This window comes from Rhinolophus ferrumequinum, chromosome 25 (assembly GCF_004115265.2).
Source record: "Rhinolophus ferrumequinum isolate MPI-CBG mRhiFer1 chromosome 25, mRhiFer1_v1.p, whole genome shotgun sequence".
Classification (NCBI taxonomy): Eukaryota; Metazoa; Chordata; class Mammalia; order Chiroptera; family Rhinolophidae; genus Rhinolophus; species Rhinolophus ferrumequinum.
The window spans coordinates 81,088-104,784 of NC_046308.1; the positions used below are offsets into that span (position 1 = coordinate 81,088).

The following is a 23,697-nucleotide window of genomic DNA, read 5'->3' on the forward strand; positions in this document are numbered from 1 at the left end:
ACCCGCGCGCATAGCACCAGCGCAGGGACCGCGAGCCTCACACAACTACACTTCCCAGGATCCACCGGGGCCTCACCACGCCTGGGAGGAAAGCTTCCCCTCAGACACCACAACTTGCAGAGAGAGACCCGCGCTCACAGCGCCAGAGAAGGTGAGCCTCAGACCCCTACACTTCCAACGATCCACTGGGGCCTCACCGCGCGTGGGAGGAACTTTCCCCCTTACACACTACAACTCCCAGAGATCCTCGCACGCACCGCGCTAGAGAAGGCGGGCGTCAGACTGCACTTCCCACGATCCACCGGGTCCTCACCGCGCGTGGGAGGAACTGTCCCCCTCAGACGCTACGACTCCCAGATCCCCCACCTCACGCCCACCGCGCCAGAGACTAAGACTGCCGGCCTCAGACAACTACAATTCCCAAAACCGACTGCAGCCCCAGCACTTCCGTGAAAGCCCTCCAGCTTTCCATAATTGTCGTGACCAGAATGTCCCGCCGAGGAGGACTGCGACTCCCAGAGACCCTTCGTGGAGCAGCCCCGGCAGCCAAGGGCTCCCGCCCAGCCGTTATGGTGCTGTGTCCCTATTGCTACCACCGGTAGCAATGACCCTTCAGCGACTTTGTGTCCTTGATCCCCAAAGGTGACACACTTCTCACTGCAGGCGACACAGCAAGCCTTTAATTACGTATAAGCTACAGATTTGACGTGGGAACTGTGCTCCTGTGTCCAGACCAGCAGATCGAAGGGGAGCGCGGCCTTGAAGGGCCATTGGCAGCAGGGCTGATGTTACACAGCAGTGCGGGAGGAGTTCGAGTGGATTGGGGTGATTCGTCTGGGGATTTCCTCGCCCGGTTGTGACGGTAAATGGGCAGATACAGCAAGTCGGGTCCGCGAAGGACACAGTGACCAGGTCTCGGGCGTGAGGGTCCGGGTCATACCACCGAGTGAGCCACCGATGTCAGTGGAGGTGGTAACAGGCAAGAATCTGGAAGGGATAACATGAGAAAACAACCGCGACAGCAGGGGCTCTACTTGGTCCTAACAACCTTTCTTTTTTTCGTCTCCCCAGAGACACCTATTATTGGGAACGTGGATCTAAACAGTGCCAATGGACGGACTGTGTATTCAGAGATGCATCATCCAGATCCCTCTTCAAGGAAGGACCTGCTGCCCAGCAGTGTCAGCAGACCACCTCCTGGCAGCTTTTCCAGAGTTGGCCTCTGCTGAAAAGAGCTGTTTCCCCTGAGGTTCCTCCCTTCCCAGGGCAGCCTGCCTCAGGTAAGTGAGCACCTCAGGGCTGTAAGTGCCTGGCCGACTGGACCAGACACAGGACACTAATGAGTACGTGCTTCAGAGCTCCCTAACTGGCTTGGCCAGAATTTCAACAGCCTACAGTGCATTCTGACTTCTTGCTCTGATCAGTCTTTTCCTATTTATTCTCCCATCACTTCACAGCCATTGATCCTCTATAAACATCCTGCACCCAAAACTTCATGTCAGCATCTGCTTCCAGAGAGGCCACCTTGGAGATGCAGCCTGACTTAGCCGGTTAGGAATATTTGGGTTTAAGTAACAAACACACTTGAACCAGCTGAAGCAAACATGGGGATTTATTAGAAGGATATTTTTGTTGTCTCATGGAAAAACCCAACGATCAAGGCATAGAAAGGGCAGTGGTGAATATGCCGAGCACCAGATGTGGGGGCACAGTCAGGACTGTTGCTGGACTTTGCTTCCACAATGGCTTCATTCTTGTCTCTCACTGCAGACCATGCTTCATTCCGTAAAAATCACAGCTATTGATAGCACCCACACTTATTTATTAAAGCTTCAGTTGCTAAAGTTACATAGACAAACAAGATAGTCCCAGCTTTCTAATGGAAAAAGACAAACATGCAATGAGTATATTGTCACAGTGACAAGTCCATGTACAGGTTCATCTAAGTTGGATAGGCATTAACAAGAAACAAGGATATTTCAGTGGTAGATCTGCAAAAAGCATGCGAGATTATAGAAATAGTTTGAGGTGGCCAAAATTATAGTGTGTAGGAAGAAAGATAAAGTTCAGAAATGATGGGTAGGCATGTATTTGTATAAGAGCCCTCACATACCATGAGTATATTACACTTTCTTAAATCCACAATTAGCCACACAATATTCCAACACAGGTGTAATCAGAATTGTATCTTAAAATAACTATGTTGAGTGTGAAAATAGACTAAAAACGAATGAAGGTGCAAGAAATATGCATCCAGCTGCAAGGGTCATGGGTCAGTTTGCCAGCACTCAGGCCAGGACTAGGGACTGCACATCTGAAAGCTTTTGGTACTATGTTTGTAGAATAAGAAGCCCACTGACACTGGCAACGTGGGCATACATTGCTGGAATAAATGGCAAAATGACTGAAGTGTCAAGTGTAGATAAATGACTATTGATCTATATTCTACTGTTTAATACAGATATTGTCAGATTAATCAGATATTCTTTAGGTTTGTTTTATCTCAGGGTTCCACAAGTGATGTTCTTGAAACCAAAATATCAGGAACATGTGGATCCATACAGAGGTTAACAGTGTCAGAAGATACCAAAAAGCTAAAGAGAAGGCATTCCTGGACAGGCCTCAAAATTCACAAACTGGACCCCCAAAACATCCATTATTTATGAAAAAGAGTATCATAGAAATTGTCCTCTGTAGAACTGCCTCCAGGCCAGGGGGAGAAACTGGGTAGTAAAATGTAGGAAGGTGGTGCTTCCTACACTTGGTCTCCTTAAGTATTCTGTCTCCATGTAACTTAATGCTCCATGAAATTAGGTAAATCCAGTCTGAAACTGCCTTCTTGATGTGGGGTTTGTGGTACAAATCAATGAACAGACATGTAGGGATGCCTTTTTTTGTTGGTTACCAAGTAATTTGAAAATCTGAAACTGAAACTCTCTAATTTCAGAATCAGGCCCCTTGTGAAACTCGAGCACAGAGGCTCTCAGTGAGGTCAACACCACAAACCTGGGCTCTGCATCAGGTATTCAGGTAAACAAGATGGCTGTTGCCATTGTCAGCCCTCACTGCGTCTAACACCTGACCCTTACAAAAACAAACAAAACCCTCTTGGATATTAAACCAATAGGGCAATGCCAAAGTTCCAATATCTACTGCAGGAAGTACCAGTTTTAACTGCTTAACATTTAATAAAAAATATAGAGTTGGAATGAGAAAGTCAGGAATGTTTTTAGATAACAGACTCCTGAGTTCTATTCAAGATCTAATGAGTCAATCTCTGGGACTAGGGATGAGAATAATGATGGAAAGAAAAAAAAGGAGGAAAACCATAAAGTAAAACATCACGCTGTAACTATTGGTTCATTTACAAAGGTCTGTTTACCCATCTGGTAAAATGACCTTCAGGTATTAGGCAGAAAAGTAGTTAGTCCATAAATTTCACAGTCCATAAAAATTTGGCAAATTTGATGCTTTTAAAATTACCATGTGGAAAGACATAATTATCTGGCTGTTGAAATTCAGGTACAGTAATTTAGAAAATTACTCGCAGTTACAGTAAAATTTTTCAACAATGATATAAGATTGGAAATTAAAGGAAAAAATACTTCTAGAATCAAAGGTCCAATCCACCATACTGACAAAACTCGTGTATGAGAAGTCTTGATTTTTTCCAAGTGTGGAAACAAGGTCAATGTTGGACTTCTCTGCATTTCACCTGCACACAAAACGACAGCTGACTTTGTCAAGCAACAATGTACAGAGATCGCTACAAATTCTAACTAAGCTGAGGGTAGTTCATGAATTTTCAAAGGGCACCATACTTAAGGGGAAATTCAAAATGGGAAGATTGCCATGTGATGGATGCAACTGGTAACGGAAGGTGAAGCACAAATCCTCTAACGGATGACATAATGAAAATCTTGTTTCCTAATACTTATCCACTGATCACAGAAGTTTGTTTGCAGGAAGGCGAAACAGGCTTCCTTGAATACATCAAAAATATATTTCTCACCACAAAATTATCTGTATTTTACATTTTCTGAACAGTGACTCTTAAGTAATTATGTTCTTCATCTAATTTTTACAAGATATTTAATGAAACACCAAAAACGTAATGGCAGCACACAAAATCCATATTTTACCATAGTAAATTAAAGTGTAGGTTGTACTTGGGTTATATTGCACTTCAGATACATAAACTTGACACGTGGAGGCATCTCACGCAATGAGAAGACTCTGTACAGCACTGCTTCCAGTTAGGTGGGGTGCTGAGTCAGGGTTCACACAACTCCTTTCCTTTGCTCATCAGTAGATCAGGAATCACTATTGCTATTCTGTTTCCTGCCTTTGAATACTTTTTACCCGGGTTTTCTATCATCTATCTCTCGGACTCTGAGAATGCAGAAAACTTTATATAATGCGGGCTTTTATTACTGAGGAGAAAGCTCAGTAACAAGAGACCCCTTTTATATGCCAACAAACCATAAGGAAAAGAGATGTGGTATTATTACTTAAGCTACTGATTTAGCAAGAAGACATGTCATTAGTTACCATTTTTATAGTGTTAGTGAGATAGGAAAACCAGTGGCATGTGGTATCATGACAGACATCAGAGGCACAACAAGGCATGAGCATCTCATGCTCCCAATTACATTATCATATGGAATCGCCACATATAGAACACGTGACAAAGGAAAATTAGCTATAAATACCACTAAGAAATTTCTTATTTAGGTGTTTCAATGATTCAATTTATTCACCTATATTTAAACTTCGTACTTCAGAGTGAGCACCTGTCAACCACTTAGAATTGGGTATTTTGGATGCCCATGTCTATAAAAAGTATATGGCTTTCATTTATAGCACTATGTCTAGGGGCATATGTTTCCAGTGTCTTTTAATTGTTAAGTTTGCTCACAGTATGAATTCTACAAAATACAATATGCTTGGATTACCTAGTGAAGACTGTCCCATATTTAGTAAGTTCATAGAAGTTTACATTTCTGAGGACATTTCTTATGTACAATGAGCTGTCATTTCTTGATGAAAATATTACCTCAATTGCCACATTCATGGGGTTTTCTTTCACTTACTGGATTAGGCTTTATGCCCAGTGGGAATTTTCTAACAGCTAATGCAATTTGATCTCCAGAGGCTTTCTGATATTTACAGTGTTCCTCTTTGCTGTTAATTTTTCCACTGTTTAAGATCTGACTATGGTTTGAAAGATTTTTGGATCCACTGCATTTCACAGGCTCATTCTATTCTATGAATTGACAACATAAACATGTGAATGGGCGGAAAGCTTTCCCTACATAACCATTTTAGAGTTCCTACTCTGACTACTCAGACATATAAGGTGAAGTATCTCTTATCTGAAAGATTTACCAGAACTGCATTTTCTGAAGTACAATGAGGTAAGATCTTTATCAAAGCCTAATAGTAACTCCGTTTCTAGGATTTCTTTACTGTATGAGTTCTCTGATGATTAATGAGCTGTGACTTCTGTGAGAAGGCTTTCCCACATTCATTGCATTGATAAGGCTTCTCCCCTGTATGAATTCTCTGGTGATTAACAAGTTGTGACTTCTGAGAGAAAGCCTTCTTACATTCAGTGCACCCATAGGGTTTCTCTCCTGTATGGGTCCTTTGATGTGGTATGAGGTGTGATTTCCGAGAGAAGGCTTTGCCACACTCACTGCATTCAAACGGTTTCTCTCCTGTGTGTATTCTCTGATGATTGATGAGACTTGACTTCTCCCTGAAGGCCTTTCTACATTCACTACATTCATAAGGTTTTTCTCCTGTATGAGTTCTCTGATGTCTTATTAGCTCTGACTTCTCAAAGAAAGCTTTCCTACAAAGACCGCATTCAAAGGGTTTCTCTCCCGTGTGAATTCTCTGATGAGTATTGAGTTGTGACTTCTGGGAGAAGGCTCTCTCACACTCGCTGCACTCATAGGGTTTTTCTCCCGTATGAGTTCTCTGATGAGTTGCAAGACTTGACTTCTCTCCAAAGGCTTTCCCACATTCAGTGCATTCATAGGGTTTCTCTCCTGTGTGTGTCCTCTGATGTGATATGAGATGTGACTTCTGACAAAAGGCTTTCCCACATTCACTGCATACATAGGGTTTCTCTCCTGTGTGAATTCTCTGGTGATTAGTGAGGCTTAATTTCTCACTGAAAGCTTTCCCACATTCACTGCAGTCATAGGGTTTTTCTCCTGTATGAGTTCTCTGATGTCTAACAAGCTGGGATTTCCTGCTAAAGGCCTTCCCACATTTACTGCACACAAAGGGTTTCTCTCCTGTGTGTGTCATCTGATGTGAAATGAGATGGGACTTCTGGGAGAAGGCTTTACCACACTGAATGCACCCATGAGGTTTCTCTCCTGTGTGGGTTCTCTGATGGTTAATGAGACTTGACCTCTCTCTGAATGCTTTCCGACACTCGCTGCATTCATAGGGCTTCTCTCCAGTATGAACTGTCTGATGTCTAATGAGCTCTGATTTCTCAAAGAAGGCTTTTCTACAATTACTACACCCATACGGCTTTGTTCCTGTGTGAGTCCTGTGATGTGTAACGAGCTGTGACTTCCTGCTGAAAGCTTTCCCACATTCTCTGCATTCAAAAGGTTTCTCCCCTGTGTGAATTCTCTGATGATTGATGAGATTTGATTTTTCGCTAAATGCCCTCCCACATTCAGTGCACCCATAGGGTTTTTCTCCTGTGTGTGTCCTCCAATGTGATATAAGATGTGACTTCCGGGAGAAGGCTTTCCCACATTCACCACATTCGTACGGTTTCTCTCCTGTGTGTGTCCTCTGATGGGATGTGAGCTGTGACTTTTGGGAGAAGGCTTTCCCACACTGGATACAATCATAAGGCTTCTCTCCTGTATGAGTTCTGTGATGTGTAATAAACTGTGACTTTTGGGGAAAAGTTTTACCACATTTACCACAGCCATAGGCTATCTCTCTCAAATGTCTGCTCTGATGTTTAATGAGACTTGATTTCTTACTGAAGCGTTTCCTACATTCACTGCATTCATAAAGTTTATCCCCTAAACGAGTTCTGTGATATATGATAATCTGTGATTTCTTATAGTTAACTTTATCAAATTTATCACTTTCGTAGTATTTTAACCAACTATCACTTTCCTCAGGCTTGGTATGGAGAAACAATTTATCAAATATATTTAAGTCACCTGGTTCTGTTTTGCCATAATCTGATTTTGGTATAAGTAAGTCTAAATGATGTTTTAAAATTAATCCATCTACATCACCTTTATTGTTTGATTTCCTTAAAGGAACAAAGTTTATGTTCAGATTGAAATTTTTTCCAAATGCATCACATTCATGATCTTGTTTCGAATTTTTAAGCTTCTCTTGGTTATCCTGGTGCCACGTCATGTGACCATTGACTTGTAAGACTTGTTCTATAAAGAAAAAAACACCTGTAAATTCTTCTATCGTTGTGCTTACTGAAAACACAATGCTGTGAAGGGATGAATGCTTTTCAAGGCTTAGTTTCCTACTCTGAGATAAGTCCCAAGTACAATGTCTATATTCTAGGTATTGAAAAATAAAAGAAATGCTGTAAACAAGAACAGAAAACACAGTAGATTATCTTTGGTTGTTGTTAAATGAAAGTTTATAAAATGTGGAGAGAATGTGAAAAATAAATGAGAGCAACGAGGAATAAAGAAAGGAGATTCAAAGAAGCATTCAATGTTCTGAGGAATTAATTTACTCAATACACACTGTTCCAGGTAGTGTGTGAGGTACTGCAGACACGAGAACAAGCTCCTGTCATTAGGAAACTTATATTCTAATGGAAAAGTTAACGCATAGATAATATTTTTAAAAACAATTGTACATTGTGATGAGTACTACGATGAAAATTAACTGATCTGATAATTAGCCATTTCAAGCTTGAAGAAGAAGATGTATTTTGTGTACTTTTTCCCATTTCAAATTGTATGAAATTTTTATTTAAACTTAACACAGACAGTCATCCCCCTATTGGCGGGTTCGGCATCTGCAGATTCGACAAACCACAGATTGAAAATATTTTAAACAAATGTTCTGTTATTGCTGATGTGTCCTATGTAGTTAGGGCTACACTGGTTGTGCCTGTATTGAACAAGTACCAACGTTTTTCCTTGTCACTGTTCCTTAAACAAGACAATACAAACAACAACTATTTATACAGCATTTACATCATATTAGATAAGTAACCTAGAGACGATTTGAAGTAGATGGTTGGATGTGTGTAGGTTATATGCAGATATGCCATTTTATATGGGGACGTGAGCGTCTGATTTTGGTATCCCAGAGGGGTCCTGGAACCAACCCCCACGGACAATGAGGAGTGGCAGTACCTTTCCAACATTATTACTGAGAAAGCCACTCCATACATCCCCTTACAAAACACATCATCTTCCGTCCAAACTCGATTGACATTTAAATTCTTAAAAAGTTTTTACCATACTGTAGTTTTTCACACCTGTAGGTATGACCTTAGAAAACATTCCAGGTATAGATTGTTAGTGAAAAATGAGCCCTTGAAGACCATTTCTAACATGGGCACCACGTTACATTGTGAGGATAATGGAAACAGAGATCTGTAATAAATGACAGAACTGTCAGAATGTTTTAAGAATGGGAACTTGTGCTTCGGCTGTTGACAGACAAAGGGTGATTGGAATAAGCATTTTTTCTGCTATGATGTATGAGTCTCACAGACCGTGTAAGGAACACTGCTACCTCCCTTGTGTATTTATCAGTAAAAACCTCCAGTCGGCCTTATTCTGGGCTCCAGTCTTTCAGAACTGTGAGACTACTGGCTTTCTGAGATTTAACTGCATTAAGTCTCTGTTTCTCTCTTAAAAACCCAAAGCCGCCCCTTCTCACACCCTCACTGCCCGTGTTGCAGTGGACGTGACAGTGACCTCCCCGGTTAGTCCCGTACTCACTGGGCACTATACATAGTTACTACAGTATTATCGACTACTGTTGTTATGCTGCACTTCACATTCCCATGACTATTTCCTAACGTCCTTTTTATTTCCCAAAGTCACTAGGCCACTTAATGAATTAATAAATTCACACTTGTCATTCTTTTTGGGGACCGTTTCCCCCAATCATTCACATAGCTGGCTCACTTCAGTCTTCATTTCGAGAACTAGCTTCTTCATATTACTGTCAAGGACTGAACACTTATGTTCTCCCAAGATTCCCACATGGATGCCATGACCCCCAGTATGGCTGGATTTGGATACCGGATTTCAAAGGCATTAAGGTTAAATGAAGGCACAGGATTGATGTCCTCATAGGAAGGACACCACAGAGCACTCCCACAGTCTGTCCCCAGCATGAATGAGGAAAGGTCATGTGAGGACAGGGCTTCAACACTATACAGCGGCCGTCTACAAGCCAGGCAGTGAGCCGCATTAGAACCCAATCATGCTGGCAGTTTGATCTTGAACGTCCAGCTTCCAGAACAGAAATGTGTTATAAAACCACCCAGTCTGTGTATTTTGTTATGGCAGCCTGAGCGGACTAATACACTATCATATTGTCACCTGATCTGTAATAGTACTTTCTGAGTCTGGACTTATCTTGATTATTTCCTAATTTGTTCATTTTGTCCTCCCACTAGAAAGTACACACTCTGTGGGGAGGGAGTATGTTTCTACTGCTCAGTATTGTACCCATAGCGCCTAGCACAATACCTGAGAAACAGAACAAGTCAGTACACATTCAATTTCCTACGAGCTGTTGAAAGTTTGCAGAAGAGTGAGCATCAGGCCTGAGGCTTTTGCAGGACCGGCCTGCTGGCAAGGCCAGCCCTTGGGAACCTGGGTTTCAGGAGTATTCCTACCACTCCCTACCTGAAGAACGTGCTCCCTGGGCCTAGGCTGTGTCCAAACAACACAATCTGTGCTGAGCACCACCCTTCCTTCTGGGAGCCTGACCTGCTGGTGTGTGCCAGGCAGAGGTGCCTGGGCGACCGGCCCCAGTAAAAGCCTGGTGCTGGGTCTCCTCCTGGGTTTCCCTGGGCAAAAACATCCTGCCAGACAGCATTTCTGTTGCTCGGGGAAGAGTGAGCTGTGTGACTCGCATGGAGGGAGAGCGCCCAGGAGGCCTGCACCAAGATTCCTCAGGAGTCTGTAGTGCCTCTTCCCTTGAGATGCAGCTGTGTCCCAGGTCATCACTAATCCTGCCCATAACTATAGTTACATTCTGGCCCCTCTCTGAACGTGCTGGTGGTTTGAGGACACATCACAGCCCTCCTCTGTGTAGTTAATTTTGACAAGTATCTGCACTGCAATGAAACAAAAACGTTCAATACATTTCAATGTGGAATCAAAACCATGGTTGCAACTGTTTCATCTTCTTAATTAGACCCTGTGCTTCTGCAATGTATTTTCTAGGTCTCCTACTTTTCAATCATTTTTAGTAGTCATTAAAGCAGTGGGTCTCAAACTCGTGGGGCACATAAAAATTGCTGGAGGCTTCTCAAAGTACAAATTCCAGTCCTAGAATGCGAAATTTTAAAACCACTCTATTAAATCAGCATCTAGTAGTAATCCATGGTACTCATCACTGAAAGAAGAAAATTCCCAGGTAGTTATGCACACTTGCTTTACAACATCTGTATTAAAACAACTGGCTTGTGGAGAGACATCAAATGAATGTTGTGTGCCCAATAACTGAAGATACTACATTATAAGCCCTTGTGACTCTGCAAACAAGGCTAAGGGACCAACCAACTTAAAAAAGTTTTACATACACTGTGATCAGGTCTGGGGCGGAAATTCAAAAAAAAATGAGAACCATTTAGGCTGGAGCCGTCAAGGAACACTTTATGAATATGAATGCACTGCAAAGAGTTTGTGCAGAGGGACTAAGCTTCTCGACAGAGGAAGCATTGGACACGCCAAAGTTCAGATGCAGAGAATACATATCACGTGTCTGAAAACCATGAGAAGCGTTTAAATGGAGCTGACCATGAGTTTTGGGGAAAAGGGGGCCACAGCCAAACAGGCTACACAAACTCACACCATGGAGGTCCCTGAAGAAGAGGGGACATCCTGTCACGGTGCCAGTGCCTGCCCCATACCCCGGCTGCATCCACAAGACACCCTCGGCCTGGTGCCCGCCTCTCTCCACCTGAGAGCACTCTTGGGCAGCAACTGCAGCTTGGTATGGGGGCAGGGATGCTGGACATTGTGAGGACAAGCGCAGAGCAAGGCTGAGAGGTGGGAGCTGGGGGATGACAAGGCCCGCAGAGGCCCTGGCAGCAGCCGCCACACATCACGCAGCCTGTGCTGCACCATTCGCCGTGCCAGTCTCACTTCCCTGACCTCACACACTGGGGGTCACACCCAGCCAATTCCAGTGCTCAGGTAAGCACTAGGTCTGCTTTTCCAGAAACGTAAGTCAGCGTCACGTAGCAGGTGAGCAGGAAGGTCTACCTGGCCAAAGGAGTGGTGGGTGCTATTGGAATGGCAACACAGTGGCACCATTTAGGGTAACCTACAAAGGATTGAACCTGGATCTGTGGGCGATTTGGGAAATTCAGGGGTCAGAGGTCAAGGGAAGGCTTTAAAAAGATATTTTCCAAAGGGCAAAAACCTAAATAATAAGAATGGTAGAAAGAGATTGTACAATGTGCTCCATGGCGTCTAACATGCAGAGAAAGCACAGCAGAACCTAATGTTAAAAGGGAGGAACCTGGGAGGAACGTGCCTCCGTTTTCTGATATAATGAGACTGAACCTAGTTGGCTTCACAGGATGCTTCTCTGGGATCACACACCCAAAACGAGGGGAAAATTCAAAGTTCTTGAATGTACAAGCAGAGGAGTCTTTGCCCAGAGGGGAAGGGAGAAGAGAAGGAGCTTAAACACAGCAGGGGCACAAGACCAAACAAGGAGTCACAGCCCCAGAAAGGAAAAACCGGGGACAGCATGCCCAGACAAGCTGGGAACATTTCACTGTCAGCTACACGCAAGGAGCGACATGGAACTGTGATTGACATGAGCAGCTCATATCAACAGTTTAGACTCTGAAAGACACTCTCCACAGCACATTTCAAAGGAGCCGACACTGGACAGCCGAGGCTGCACCCCCGTCCCCACAGCCTGCTTCTCATGTACTCACCCAGGGACCCTGAGCTGGGCAGCGCTCCACCACCTGTCCACGGCTCTCGTCCTTGCTCTAACTTGAAGATGACATCCGGTTTTGTAACTTCATACCCTGTTCAAGGGAAACCACACAGGCTTGGCCCTGCATGCATGGGCTTTAGGGCCCCTCAAGAATGTGCAAGGTCTGGCATCAGAGCTGACCCAGCTATCCCCATCTGTGCATCAATGAGTCAGGAATTCTCTGGAATGGTGACAGTCTCCCTGGTGGCTCAGAGGTCTAAGAAAATATAGTCCCAAACTATCCAACACTTCAGAGGCTCTGCAGCCAGTCTGCCTGCGTTCAAACCCAGGCTCCTTCATTCCTTGAGAATGTGCCTTACCCTCCTCATTAGAAAATAAAGGAGAGTAATTGTACCTGCCAAACAGGATTGGTCTGTGACTGAACAGAGTGTGGTATCCAGGAAGCTATGTGCCGGAGGCACCACCACCCCACTGGCACCATCGATGTGAGATTCAGAGGCTGCACAAGGAGATTGAGACTTTGCTGGAACGTGAGCTCCAAACACCTTCCCTGGTGTCCCAGTCCAGGAAACTCTGATCTAAATTTAGGTCCACAATCATTAACTACTTCAGACGCCCCACAGCTCTGAACAACTAAGACAGAACAAGCAAGGAGCTGGGCACAGAGTGAGGCCCCTGGGACGCTTTCTTACCCAGGGACACCAGGCTGCTGTAGTTCTCCAACATGACGTCCTTGTATAAGTCCTTCTGACAGGCATCCAGCAGTTGCCATTCCTTCTGGGTGAAGTCGATGGATAAATCTTCAAATGACACTGAGTCCTGTGAAAGCACAATCCCAGTGAGTCTGCAGCAGTCGTCAGGGCCTCCGAGGGGGGCACCGCTCTCATCACAGCAGGACCAGGGAATGCCACCGCGTCACTGTCTCCATTGCGTTCTGTCGGACGAAAGGCCACACACATCCTTCTGGCCCTCCGTGCACACAATACACAGGGACCAGACCACACGACTGGAAATCTTCTGAACCACCAAAAAATATGTACTAAACCTCAGTTTTGGCATCAGAAGAGGTGGTAGCAAAATAAAGATAAAACAATATCCTACGAAACTGCTTATTCTTGTAGAAAGCTACAAACACGTACAGCCATAAGTAAAATAAGCTGTTCAAGTACCTACAACAGAAGTGGAGGTAGGGCAGTGTGGATCAAAGCAGGGGCAGTCTCACTCTACTTAGTATCACGCTAGGCTCTGTGCAAGAGGCAAAGCTGGAGATGACCTTTAGGAAAGTAGTGTTTTCCACCAAAAAAAGGGGGTGCAGAAGCATCCTGGGAGACAGCAGCTCTGATATGGGCCCCAAAACTGCTAGGGTGGAGGAAATACAAACAGTTCAGTCAGATAGATCACAAATATGGGGCCACAATGGGAGTTAGCCATGAAAGATTTCACAGGGAGGGAGTGACATAACCAAATTTAGGTTTTGAAACGTTTCTGGATTTTAGATCAACATGGATTTCTGTCCCACAGTCTCCTGGCATGACAAGAAAACACACTCTTTTAAAAATTCCGAATACCATTGGAAAATAAGAAAGTTGACACTACACAGCACACCACACACTTTGAGAGGAGACAGTGAGCCTGCAGAAAGTCAACAGAAAGTATTCATATTGGGCGACTGAGACTTAAAAATGCAGAGCTCAGGGCACTGTGGACAACACCAAATGCATATCCCAGGAGTCCCAGGAAGAGAAAAGAAAGCACGGTGGGGAAAGAAAGTTTCAAGAAACTTCTGGCTGAATGCTCCCCAAATATGGTGCAAGCACAACCTACAGATTCAAAAAACCCAGTGACCTCAAATTGGATGAACATAAAGGAATGAACAACACTATCATAACCAAACTGTTACACAATTATGTGAAGAAAAAAGTCACATCACTTACAGGGAACAGCGATACAAACAACTGCAAATTTCTTATTAAAAAGCACACAGGCAAGAAGGAAGCAGAACATTTTAAAAATGCTGAAAGGAAAGACCTGTTAACCCAGAATTCTGTAGCCAACTTACATATGCATCACGAGTAACTGTGGAATGAAGACATTTGCTAATGAAGAAAATGAAGAGAATGGAAGGGCAGCAGACGTGCTCCAAAGAATTACTAGTGCAAGAGCTTCAGATGGAAATGATACCAGAAGATAACTTAGAAAATAAAGAAAGAACAGAAATGGCAAATATTTGCACAAATATACTACACTATTCTTCTTCTTCATACTTTAAAGAACGTTTGATGGTTAAAAGCAAAAATCGTATCATTTTCTGATGGAGTTTTCAATATATATGCATGGAATATAAGACAGCTGCTATAATATAAAGGAAAGAGGGAAAACGGGCAGAAATCGGTAAGGCTTCTACATTCCTACTGAAGAGCCAAAACTACATTTAAAACTTTTGAACTTCAAGTGACATGATTAAAAAACGAAATGACAAACAAGCTACAGACGCGAAAAAATTATTGGCAAATCATATTTCTGATAAAGAACTTGACCCAGAACGTAAAACAAAAATCTTTTAGGACCTCAATAATAAAAAGACAAGCAATTCAATTAAAAAACAGGCAGAATAAATACATTTTATCAAAGAAGATATAGGGATGGCTAATAAGTACATGAATTGAGGGGCCACATAATTAGTTATTAGGAAAATGCAAATAAAAACCACAATGAGATACCAATTCACGTTCATTAGAATAACTGTAATCAAAAAAACAAATGATAACAAGCATTGGAAAGTATGTGAAGAAACTGGAACTTCATACTGGTAGGAACCATTTAAGATGCTACGAACTGCGGCAGTTTGTTAAAAGTTAAATATAATTTCAGCATACAGGTCAGCAATGACTCTCAGGTATGCACTCATGAGAAACGAAAAGTAAATCCACACAAAAACTTCACCATTACTTACAACCACCAAAAGGTGTAAATAATCCACATGTGCATCAGGTGATGAATGCATAAATAAGAAGTCGTGTGTCCACAGGACGGAATGATCTCTGACATGCTACATGGTGGACCTCAGAAGCATGCTAATCGAAAGAAGATTTTTGACAGCAGCATAATCTTGGTAACAAGGCCTAAACCGATACTGCAAGCAAGGAAAAGCAAAGGCCAACTTACACATGAATGCTGATGTGAGAACCCTAAACTACACCATAGACAAACGTAACGAGGGAAGTACGTTAAGACTAAGTTGGTGTTTATCCCTGACATTCAAGGTTGGTTTACCATTTGAAAAAAAAAAAAAAATCAATGATATTCACTACTTTAATAGATTAAGAAAAAAATACAGGGCCGCCCAGTGGCTCGAGTGGTTGGAGCATCGTGTTCCTAAGGCTGAGGTCGCAGACTGGATTCCCACATGGACCCGTGAGCTGCGCCCTCTACAGCTAAGATTGTGAACAACAGCTCTCCTTGGAGCTGGGCTGCCGTGGGCTGCTGTGGGCTGCCATACAGCCTCAGCCCGGGGAACGCAAGGCTCCTACTACCAGCATGGGCCAGGGAGCTGTGTCCTACACAACTAGACTGAGAAACAAAGGCATGAACTGGAGTGGGCGGGGGGAGGCGGAAGAAAGGGGGGCAAAAACATCTAAAGAAAAACTACAGAACCACCTCAATAGATACAGATAAAGCATTATCTGCAAATGGAAGAATTCACATCAGAGGAATTGCAAATAATAGAAACATCTAACAGTTTTTAAAAGCACGTTTAAAATTTTCAAAAATAAGGACTAGATTTCATAAGTGAAGAATGTAAAAGTATGAAAAAGAATTAGCATATAAAAAACAAGATTAATACACTAAAAATGGAAAAATAATTAACATTTGTTATAAAAAGTCTTGGCAAAATACGAATTCAGTGGAATTTCTTTTTAGTAAAAAATGGTATTGCTGAAATTTTTGTGAACATGGAAAAATCTTATCAAATCTAAACAAAAGTTATTAGAATTAATAAGTTTGCTTAAGAAGTTCCTGGATACAAATATGCAAAAGTCTGTATTTTCCATGGTTTGGCAGCAAATAGAAAGCAGTATCTAGTTAATAAATGAAGAAATGGCAGATGTAGGATGTTATCCTCTTGCGGCCCCTCGTGAAATGACCAACCTGGCAATGACCACCTACAAACCTGCGCAACGCCCAGATGTCGTGCGCCTCTTGTCAAGTGCACTTGGACCTGAATCATTCATGCCAAAACTCAGACTTGAATCAGCAGACTTTCTGCAGTGATGGAAATATTCTTTACCTGTGCCATCTCGGTCATGGCTGCCCAGTGTTCAGTTGCCAAGCACTTGAACTGAGCTAGTGTGCCTGAGGGACTTAATTTATTTCAATGGAAGCAGTCTGTATGTAGACAATGGTTTCTGAATGGGACAGCACAGCTCTAAATCGACCATGATATAGGGGACACAGGTGACAGAACCCATTAACACACTCTGGGATGCAAACAGCAAATCCAGATATGGGAAACACCACAGCATGCATGACTGGCTACTTCAACAAAGAAAATGGCTGAAAGTGTAAAAAGAGCCAATAGATTGAGAGACTTGGGAGACAGACCAATGAACTGCACTGTATGAATGTTACTTAGATTCCAATTCAAACAAACTGCAAACGGTTGAAGAATTTTAAGACAACTGGAAAGTTGGACACTGACTGGATTTGGTGACCGAGAGGCTATCTTAATTAAAGAGCAGGATGTAACTAACTGCAAAGAGCTCACAAACCAATGTCAGGTGAAAGAAGAAACATATAATGAAAGGACAGAGGAGTGTCTGGGACAGAACACAGAATGAGGGGCGCTGCTCAGCGTGAACCCTTCGAAGTAAATCCATAAAGCAAGTGGGTCCAGAGGTCAGGGTCCTGGTTCCCTTAGTCAGGAGGGCGAAGTGACGGGACAGGGCGCCTGGGGCCGCGTCTGGGCCGCGAATGCTGTGGAATGCTCTATTTCTTGACCTGCATGATCGTTTTACTGGTATTCAACTGATAATGAATTAAGCTGCACTTTTACCTTTCATGTACTTTCTGCATGTGATTCTGCTTCACAATTAAAGACATAGGTAAATAAAATAAACCATTATGGTCACTAAGTTCTGCTGTGGCATTTTCCTGTTGGGTCATACTCTGAGGAAAACTGCAAAATGGCCATAAGACCTACATATTTATTATAATGTTTCTCTTGAAGATATTGCTCATTGTATCATTTATTCGAAGACTTCATCAAGGAATGACCAAGAAATATTTACTTTCTATGAAGACTTAATTTTTTTTTCCTTTGGATAATGCAACTCACATTACAACTGCCAAAAACTTGAGAACTAAGTAAGTCAGCAGCTCAAATTCAAAGACGTCGTGGGACACTACGGCTTATAAAAGTTCAGACCTTAAAAATGTCTCAAGGCTCTATCTAGTTAACACTGCTCTAATTCTGTCACAATCTGGGACTTCTCTTCTGAAGCTCTTTTTCCCTGATTCCTTATCTACTTATGTTTTTCTTTTTCAATGGAAAACTTGCACACTTCTAATCTCCTAGGAAAATAATGAGGAATAAACAGTCAACTCACCTGTAACATGGTCATTTTCTGTTCCCTGTGGGGAATGATTAGCAAGTCTGAGAGCTTTCTATCCTGCGTCTCTTCTGCTTCTTCCCGAAACTCTGCTGAGGTCGTGGCGAGGTCTTTGCAGAGATCAGCTGCTGGTTAGAGCCTACTTTCCTATCTCACACACGATCTGTGGGCTTAGGGACAAATGCTTCAGTTGGAATATTCATACTTACCGAAAATCTGTTCCTCTCTTGCCAGGAATTAGGAATTCATGACCACCTAGGGCCAGAGTATCATCTGTATAACAGATAGGGTATCAAGGACAGAAACAGGATATAGTGTAAAAGAACAGCAGAAGTCTGCATTACAAACCTAAAGCAATACCAGAAGTAAGTAATTCTGACAGCCAGTCAATGTTCAGTGCAAGCAGTGAAGTCACTTGAACGGGTGATGTAGACAGAAGTTTGGAAAGCTTATGTGATTTGGGTTAAAACAGTTGAGTTTCAGTCAATCTTTTCCCTTTATTGGCTAAGTGACTTTGGACACAAATAAACAAACTTCATTTTTCTGAGCCTTAGTTTCCTATTAAAATCTTTTGTAACCTTCATAATTAACGTCTGCTAGTTCTATCAATTTCTGAAGGAAGTGTGTTAAAATCTCCCGATATGGTTACAGACTGGTCAGTTTTTCCTTGTAAATAACGTTGATGTTTGGATTTTGTATATAAGGCTATGTTGTTTGATGCACAGAGGTTCCATATTTCTGGAGGATGACTCTTTATCTATTGTAGGATGACACTCCACACACCCCCATAATGCTCCTTTCTTGCCTTCTAAGCCTCCATTTATTTACTTGACAAAATGATGAGGATAGGATAATGTAGACGACTGGGTCACTTTCAGGTGGGAGACTTAGGAATTTGATATTAAAAAGAAAGTGACCAATTCCTTATAATAACAATAGTTAATATTTGAGTGCTTTCTACACATAAGACAAAATACTAAGTACTTTATAATTTAATACTCATGGATGACCCAATACGGCATTTAACATAATCTCCACTTTACAGAATGAAAAATGAGATTTAGAGTGATTTTGAGCGCACCCATGACTGACAACTATTAATTAAGTAGCAGAATTGGAATGTTATTTCTCTTTCTTGCTATGTTCAAAGCATTTACTACCAAAATCATGTCATTTGTGTGTATTTATGCACACCCCCCCATGTATCTTAAAGTTAGTTCTTATTTCCAAAAAAACACAAAGAACAGCCTGCTCTTCCCTGTATTGTACTAAAAAGCAGCACTTAAAAAAATCAAGCTCTCCCCTTTCATGCCTTTCTGTGATTCAAACATCAGTGCCAACTCAGAAACACATGCCGAAGTTTCTCAGTTACACAAGAAGTCATTCCTTGGTATCTTAAATTGTGAACATATATGCATCATAATTAGAGCAGGAGCTGACATACATCAGCACTACACAGTATCAGCCATAGCTATTACTACAAAAGTAAAATATGACAGTGAAATTTATAAACATATACCAACTATTATCTTATGATATCACCATACCACAGACAACCATTCTTAAGAGATGGTGAAAATTACTGGGATATTTTTAACCAAAACATAAGTATATGGCACATTTAAAAACTGTTTTTGTTTTTTCACACTATGGAAAGAACATCTTTCCAGGTCAATAAACATAGCTGTATAATGTCAACAGTTTTCTTATATACAATAATAACAATATAGAAAATAAAATCTACTCAGAAAAAAATTCATAAAATATACAGGAATATACTTGACAAGAATATGTAAGATCCATATAAAACAAACTAAAAACACCAATGGGGACGAGAAAAACAGAATTCATACAAGTACAATTTGGTCTTGTTTTGGGATAGGAAGACTTCATATCGTAAAGATAATTTAATCCAAAATGTTTTATATCTTTAGTCAACTCCATTCATAATCTCAAAAAGTTTTCCTTCAACAAGCAGCTATAAAGTTCATCTGGAAGAAAAAAGGTTCAAGAAGAGCTCAGATCCTCTTGGAAATACAAAATAATGAGTGTAAAAGGTCCATGTAATATTAACATATTTTATAAAATTACTATAATCAATAAAGCATTTGACACACAGATGAATAAAGCATTAGAGTCCAAATACGTCAGGATTTAGTATGCAATAAAATGTGGCATTTCAAAGCCATGAGTAAAACTGGATTACTTCACAAACAGAAGAGGTAACATCTGAAAGAAAATAAAGCTAGTTACCTATCTCTTACACTACAACAAACTACTTCCAGATGGATTAGAATTTAAAATAATAGAAATCGCAATAATGCATGAAGAAAGCACAGGTGAATATTTGGGTAATTTGGCAGAAATTTCCCTACACATGATACAAAAGCAAAAGCCATTATTTTTTTTAAAAGAGTCTATAAATTTAACCATTAAAAAAATGTAAAAAAACCTCTGTGGTTAAAAAAATCAACCATAAATAACATATAGACACACCCCCATGTCCCCAAACCGGGGAAAATAAACCCAAAACAATATGTCATTTTCTTGGCATTCTGTTTTCACTTCATCTCATTTCATGTAATATATTCTGGCATTGTGACGAATAAAACTACATTTATCATTCAAACCATTGCCTTAAGCACGCAGCCAAATGCACAATGTGATTTTAAAATTCTCTCTGTGGTTTTCTGAAAGACTATTTGGTGACGTTTACTTGGGTTTCATTGCAAACTTATAAGCTAGATTTATTGCAGAGAACATACAGAATTGAGAATTTCAGGAGAACAGGGCGTGATAAGCCACCAGTACGGTAGTTTTGAAATATTTCTGATATTTGTTACTCAGCACAATGCAGACTCCACCTTATTTTAGTTTAATTTAAAAAATGTTCCGGGGGGAGAAGGGGGCCAGTTAGCTCAGTGGTTAGAGCATTGTGCTCATAACACCAAGGTCAGGGGTTCGATTCCCACATGCGACAGTGAGCTGCGCCCTCCACAACTAGGTTGAAAACAACGACTTGACTTGGAGCTGATGAGTCCTGGAAAAACACACTGTTCCCCAATAATAAAAAAATTAAAAAAAAAAAGTTTCTGACATTCTAGAGAGGTGCTTCTAGTGTTGCGGATTACAAACGACTCATTCTGAAAATCACAACAAAAGTCCATTCCTATTTTTGAACAATAATTTTTTCTGAAAGTTGGCCCTTGAGGGAGAACTTAGCCCTAAACTGTTACTTACACTGGGCGCTCACATGTCACCTCATCCACCGAAGCCCAAGCCCTTCACTGTAGGATCTGGCCCACTTTAACTCAATTGGTATTTTTTTTACCTTGGCAGTTTCCTGCATGGCACTGCAGTACTCTCTGAGACAGCCCTGACATTTATCTTAAGGAAGGAGCAGCCTTCATCACCATGCCGTCGTTCCACTCAGCATCACGTTCTAAAGGAATTTCAGGACAATAATAAACGTGATTTACACTTACTACGTGTCAGGGGCTTTATACCCCACATGGTCTTTTCAAATGCATTCGGCACAGGGGTCCAGCCACTTGCCCAGTATCGATGACACACTAGGAAGTGGCAGATCTGAGCCACTGGTCCCATGCCTGTGATCCCAAAGTCCACCACGTCTGTGAACACAGGCAAAGGACTCCAGAGTCCCTGTTTATATTCCTAGGACAGACACAATACAGTTCCCCGTCCAGAAAAGATGGCACAGGGGCAGACTAAGGACAAAACGAGAAGGTAAGTTCTGACAGGCCTGTTGAAAATCTCCCCAGGTAAGTTTAAACTTCCCAGTTGGGACAAAATATTCTAAGTTGCAGAAAGACATTCCTGATCTATTGTAACGGTTTTAAGCAGCATATGTAGCATATTCCCAATTTTGTTTTTCTGGAGGAAATATGAATAAGATGTACTAAAAACATATTTACATTTATTGGCTACAAGAAAGGTACCAAAATGTTAGCAGTGACTATCTCCTTTTACCAAGACGCTCCAAATTGACTAGTGAACATATTTTAAATTTATAATAGAAAAAAATACATTACTTTTTAATGTTAATCCTTAAACCAAGAAAACAACAGTTTCAGTCTAGCATTACATGGGAGAAACAAAGTAAACAAATAATTAACAAATAAAATGAAGTATGTTTTGATGACAGCAAAAGGCATTAAAGCTAGCGTTGGAGAGATCATTTCTTTCCACTCCCTCATTTTCAGATGAAAAACGTGCCGCCAAGAAATTGGGAGCGATCAGTTCCAAGTGGCAGAGGAGGATCAAATGGGGAGATAAGGATTTCAGACCAATGTTGTACCTGCCACACCAGCTACTGTCAAAAGTTGTTTGGTTTTTAGGGGTGTTTCATTTGCTTGCTTGTGTTTTTAGGAGAGAAGTCCTTTAAAACACTCTATTGATAAAAGTAGCGCTGAGCTGGGTGAAGTCAGGTTGGAGGCGGGATAACAGGCCCAGCAACCAGGTTCCCCCTCGCCCCTGACTGCGCTGGTTCTGCGCAGATACTTACACAATAAACGCTTTCTGTTCAGCCATCGGGTCCCAGCCCTTCAACCGAACCTGATCTGGGCTGGCAGCCGAAGACATCCAGGGAAGCCACGTGCGGAAGGTAGCGCCTTTCAATGATCGCCCTGAAAGGAAACGTCCACTAGGTAAGAACCCAGAGGGCCAAGGAACAACGCCTCAGGACAAAGGCCTGCGGGCTTCCCGAGCCGGCACGCAGACGCCTCCCACCCGGTCACTCACCGCACGCGCCCCCGCTGGCCTTCTCCTCGCCTGGCGCTCGGGACCCAGCAGGGCCCGACAACCTGTGACCAGTGCGCCCAGGCTCCTGCGTCCTGACCCCAGCTCCACGCCGAGCGGCCCCAGGCTCCCCAATTAACCCCACGCTCCGGCCAAGGCCCCATCGGTGCCCGCCGCACCCAAACCCCGGGACCCCGGGATTTCCCCGCCCGCCTAAGCGCTGATATCCACAGGCCTTGAAGCCCGCAGCCCAACACGGCCCCCAAAGTCATCCCTAACGGGCTCCCCACAGGCCCCAACCGCCGGTCGGATTTCAACCTCAGTCCCTGAACCCTCAAAAATCCCCGACACCGACCCCCAGGCCGCCGGCCTCGGATGCGCAGGACCCGGAACCACGTGACCGATCGCGGACCCCGAGTCGCCGCCGCCCCGCCCCCGGCCAGCACAACGCCCCGGCCTGCGGGCCTCAGTCCTGCAGATCCGTTGGACCCCGACACGGCCTGGACAGGGTTGGGAGAATGCAGACACCAGCACACTCGCCTCTCACGTGGCGGCGAAGGACAAAGAGAAGACGCGTAACCCTAAAGCGTCGGTGGCCATGCGAGTGCGCGTGCGTGAGAGGACGGCGCCTTCGAACTACATTTCCCAGAAGGCTGCGCGGCTTCGAACCACATTTCCCAGAAGGCTGCGCGGCTCGGCGGCGTCCTAGGAACGCTGGTTTCTTAGAGAGGCGGAGACGGGTGTCCGGCCCTGGAGCAAGTTTCGTTGAGTACAGTTTTGGAAGAGACATAAAGGATTAGGATTTTAAATGACTCGGAATTCAAATCCAAAAGTAGCTTGAAAAAAAGACAGTTGGCTTAAGAATTCAGTTGAGGAAAACAGAACAAATATTTTTAATACATTTATGGAAAGCAGATAGGAATTAATCCACGGGGAAAAAGTGAAGCTGATCCATAATTCAGGTGCTGTGGGGAGAATTATCAACAAGTAACTATCCTTATTAAAAAGAGAGAGGGGCCCGTCCGGTGGCTCAGGCAGTTAGAGCTCCGTGCTCCTAACTGCCGGTTGGATTTCCACATGGGCCAGTGGGCTCTCAACCACAAGGTTGCCAGTTCAATTCCTTGAGCGCCCCCTGCAACTAAGATTGAACAGGGCA

At 42.7% G+C, this 23,697-nt stretch overlaps 1 protein-coding gene and 1 long non-coding RNA gene across 6 annotated transcripts; one reads left to right on the top strand and one right to left on the bottom strand.

Annotated features, from left to right (window-relative positions):
* The first annotated feature begins 81 nt into the window (after positions 1-81).
* Positions 82-3,081, top strand: LOC117017436 (uncharacterized). The gene is made up of 3 exons (XR_004422082.1): positions 82-151; positions 1,072-1,280; positions 2,948-3,081. It is a non-coding gene; the product is annotated as an uncharacterized LOC117017436 (long non-coding RNA).
* On the bottom strand, positions 1,293-23,111 carry ZNF84 (zinc finger protein 84). Of its 5 annotated transcripts, none has more exons than XM_033097629.1 (8): positions 22,897-23,111; positions 22,309-22,429; positions 21,115-21,225; positions 17,781-17,953; positions 12,867-12,993; positions 12,569-12,673; positions 12,170-12,265; positions 1,293-7,439 (listed from the first exon to the last, which is right to left on the bottom strand). In XM_033097629.1, the coding sequence occupies exons 4-8, from the start codon at positions 17,793-17,795 to the stop codon at positions 5,455-5,457; spliced, it is 2,328 nt and encodes a 775-aa protein (XP_032953520.1). In that variant the 5' UTR covers positions 17,796-17,953; positions 21,115-21,225; positions 22,309-22,429; positions 22,897-23,111; the 3' UTR covers positions 1,293-5,454. The 5 variants fall into 5 exon arrangements, with proteins under 5 accessions (XP_032953520.1, XP_032953519.1, XP_032953523.1 ...); XM_033097628.1 differs by having other exon boundaries at positions 12,569-12,752; XM_033097632.1 differs by having other exon boundaries at positions 12,867-13,108.
* Positions 23,112-23,697: the final 586 nt, after the last annotated feature.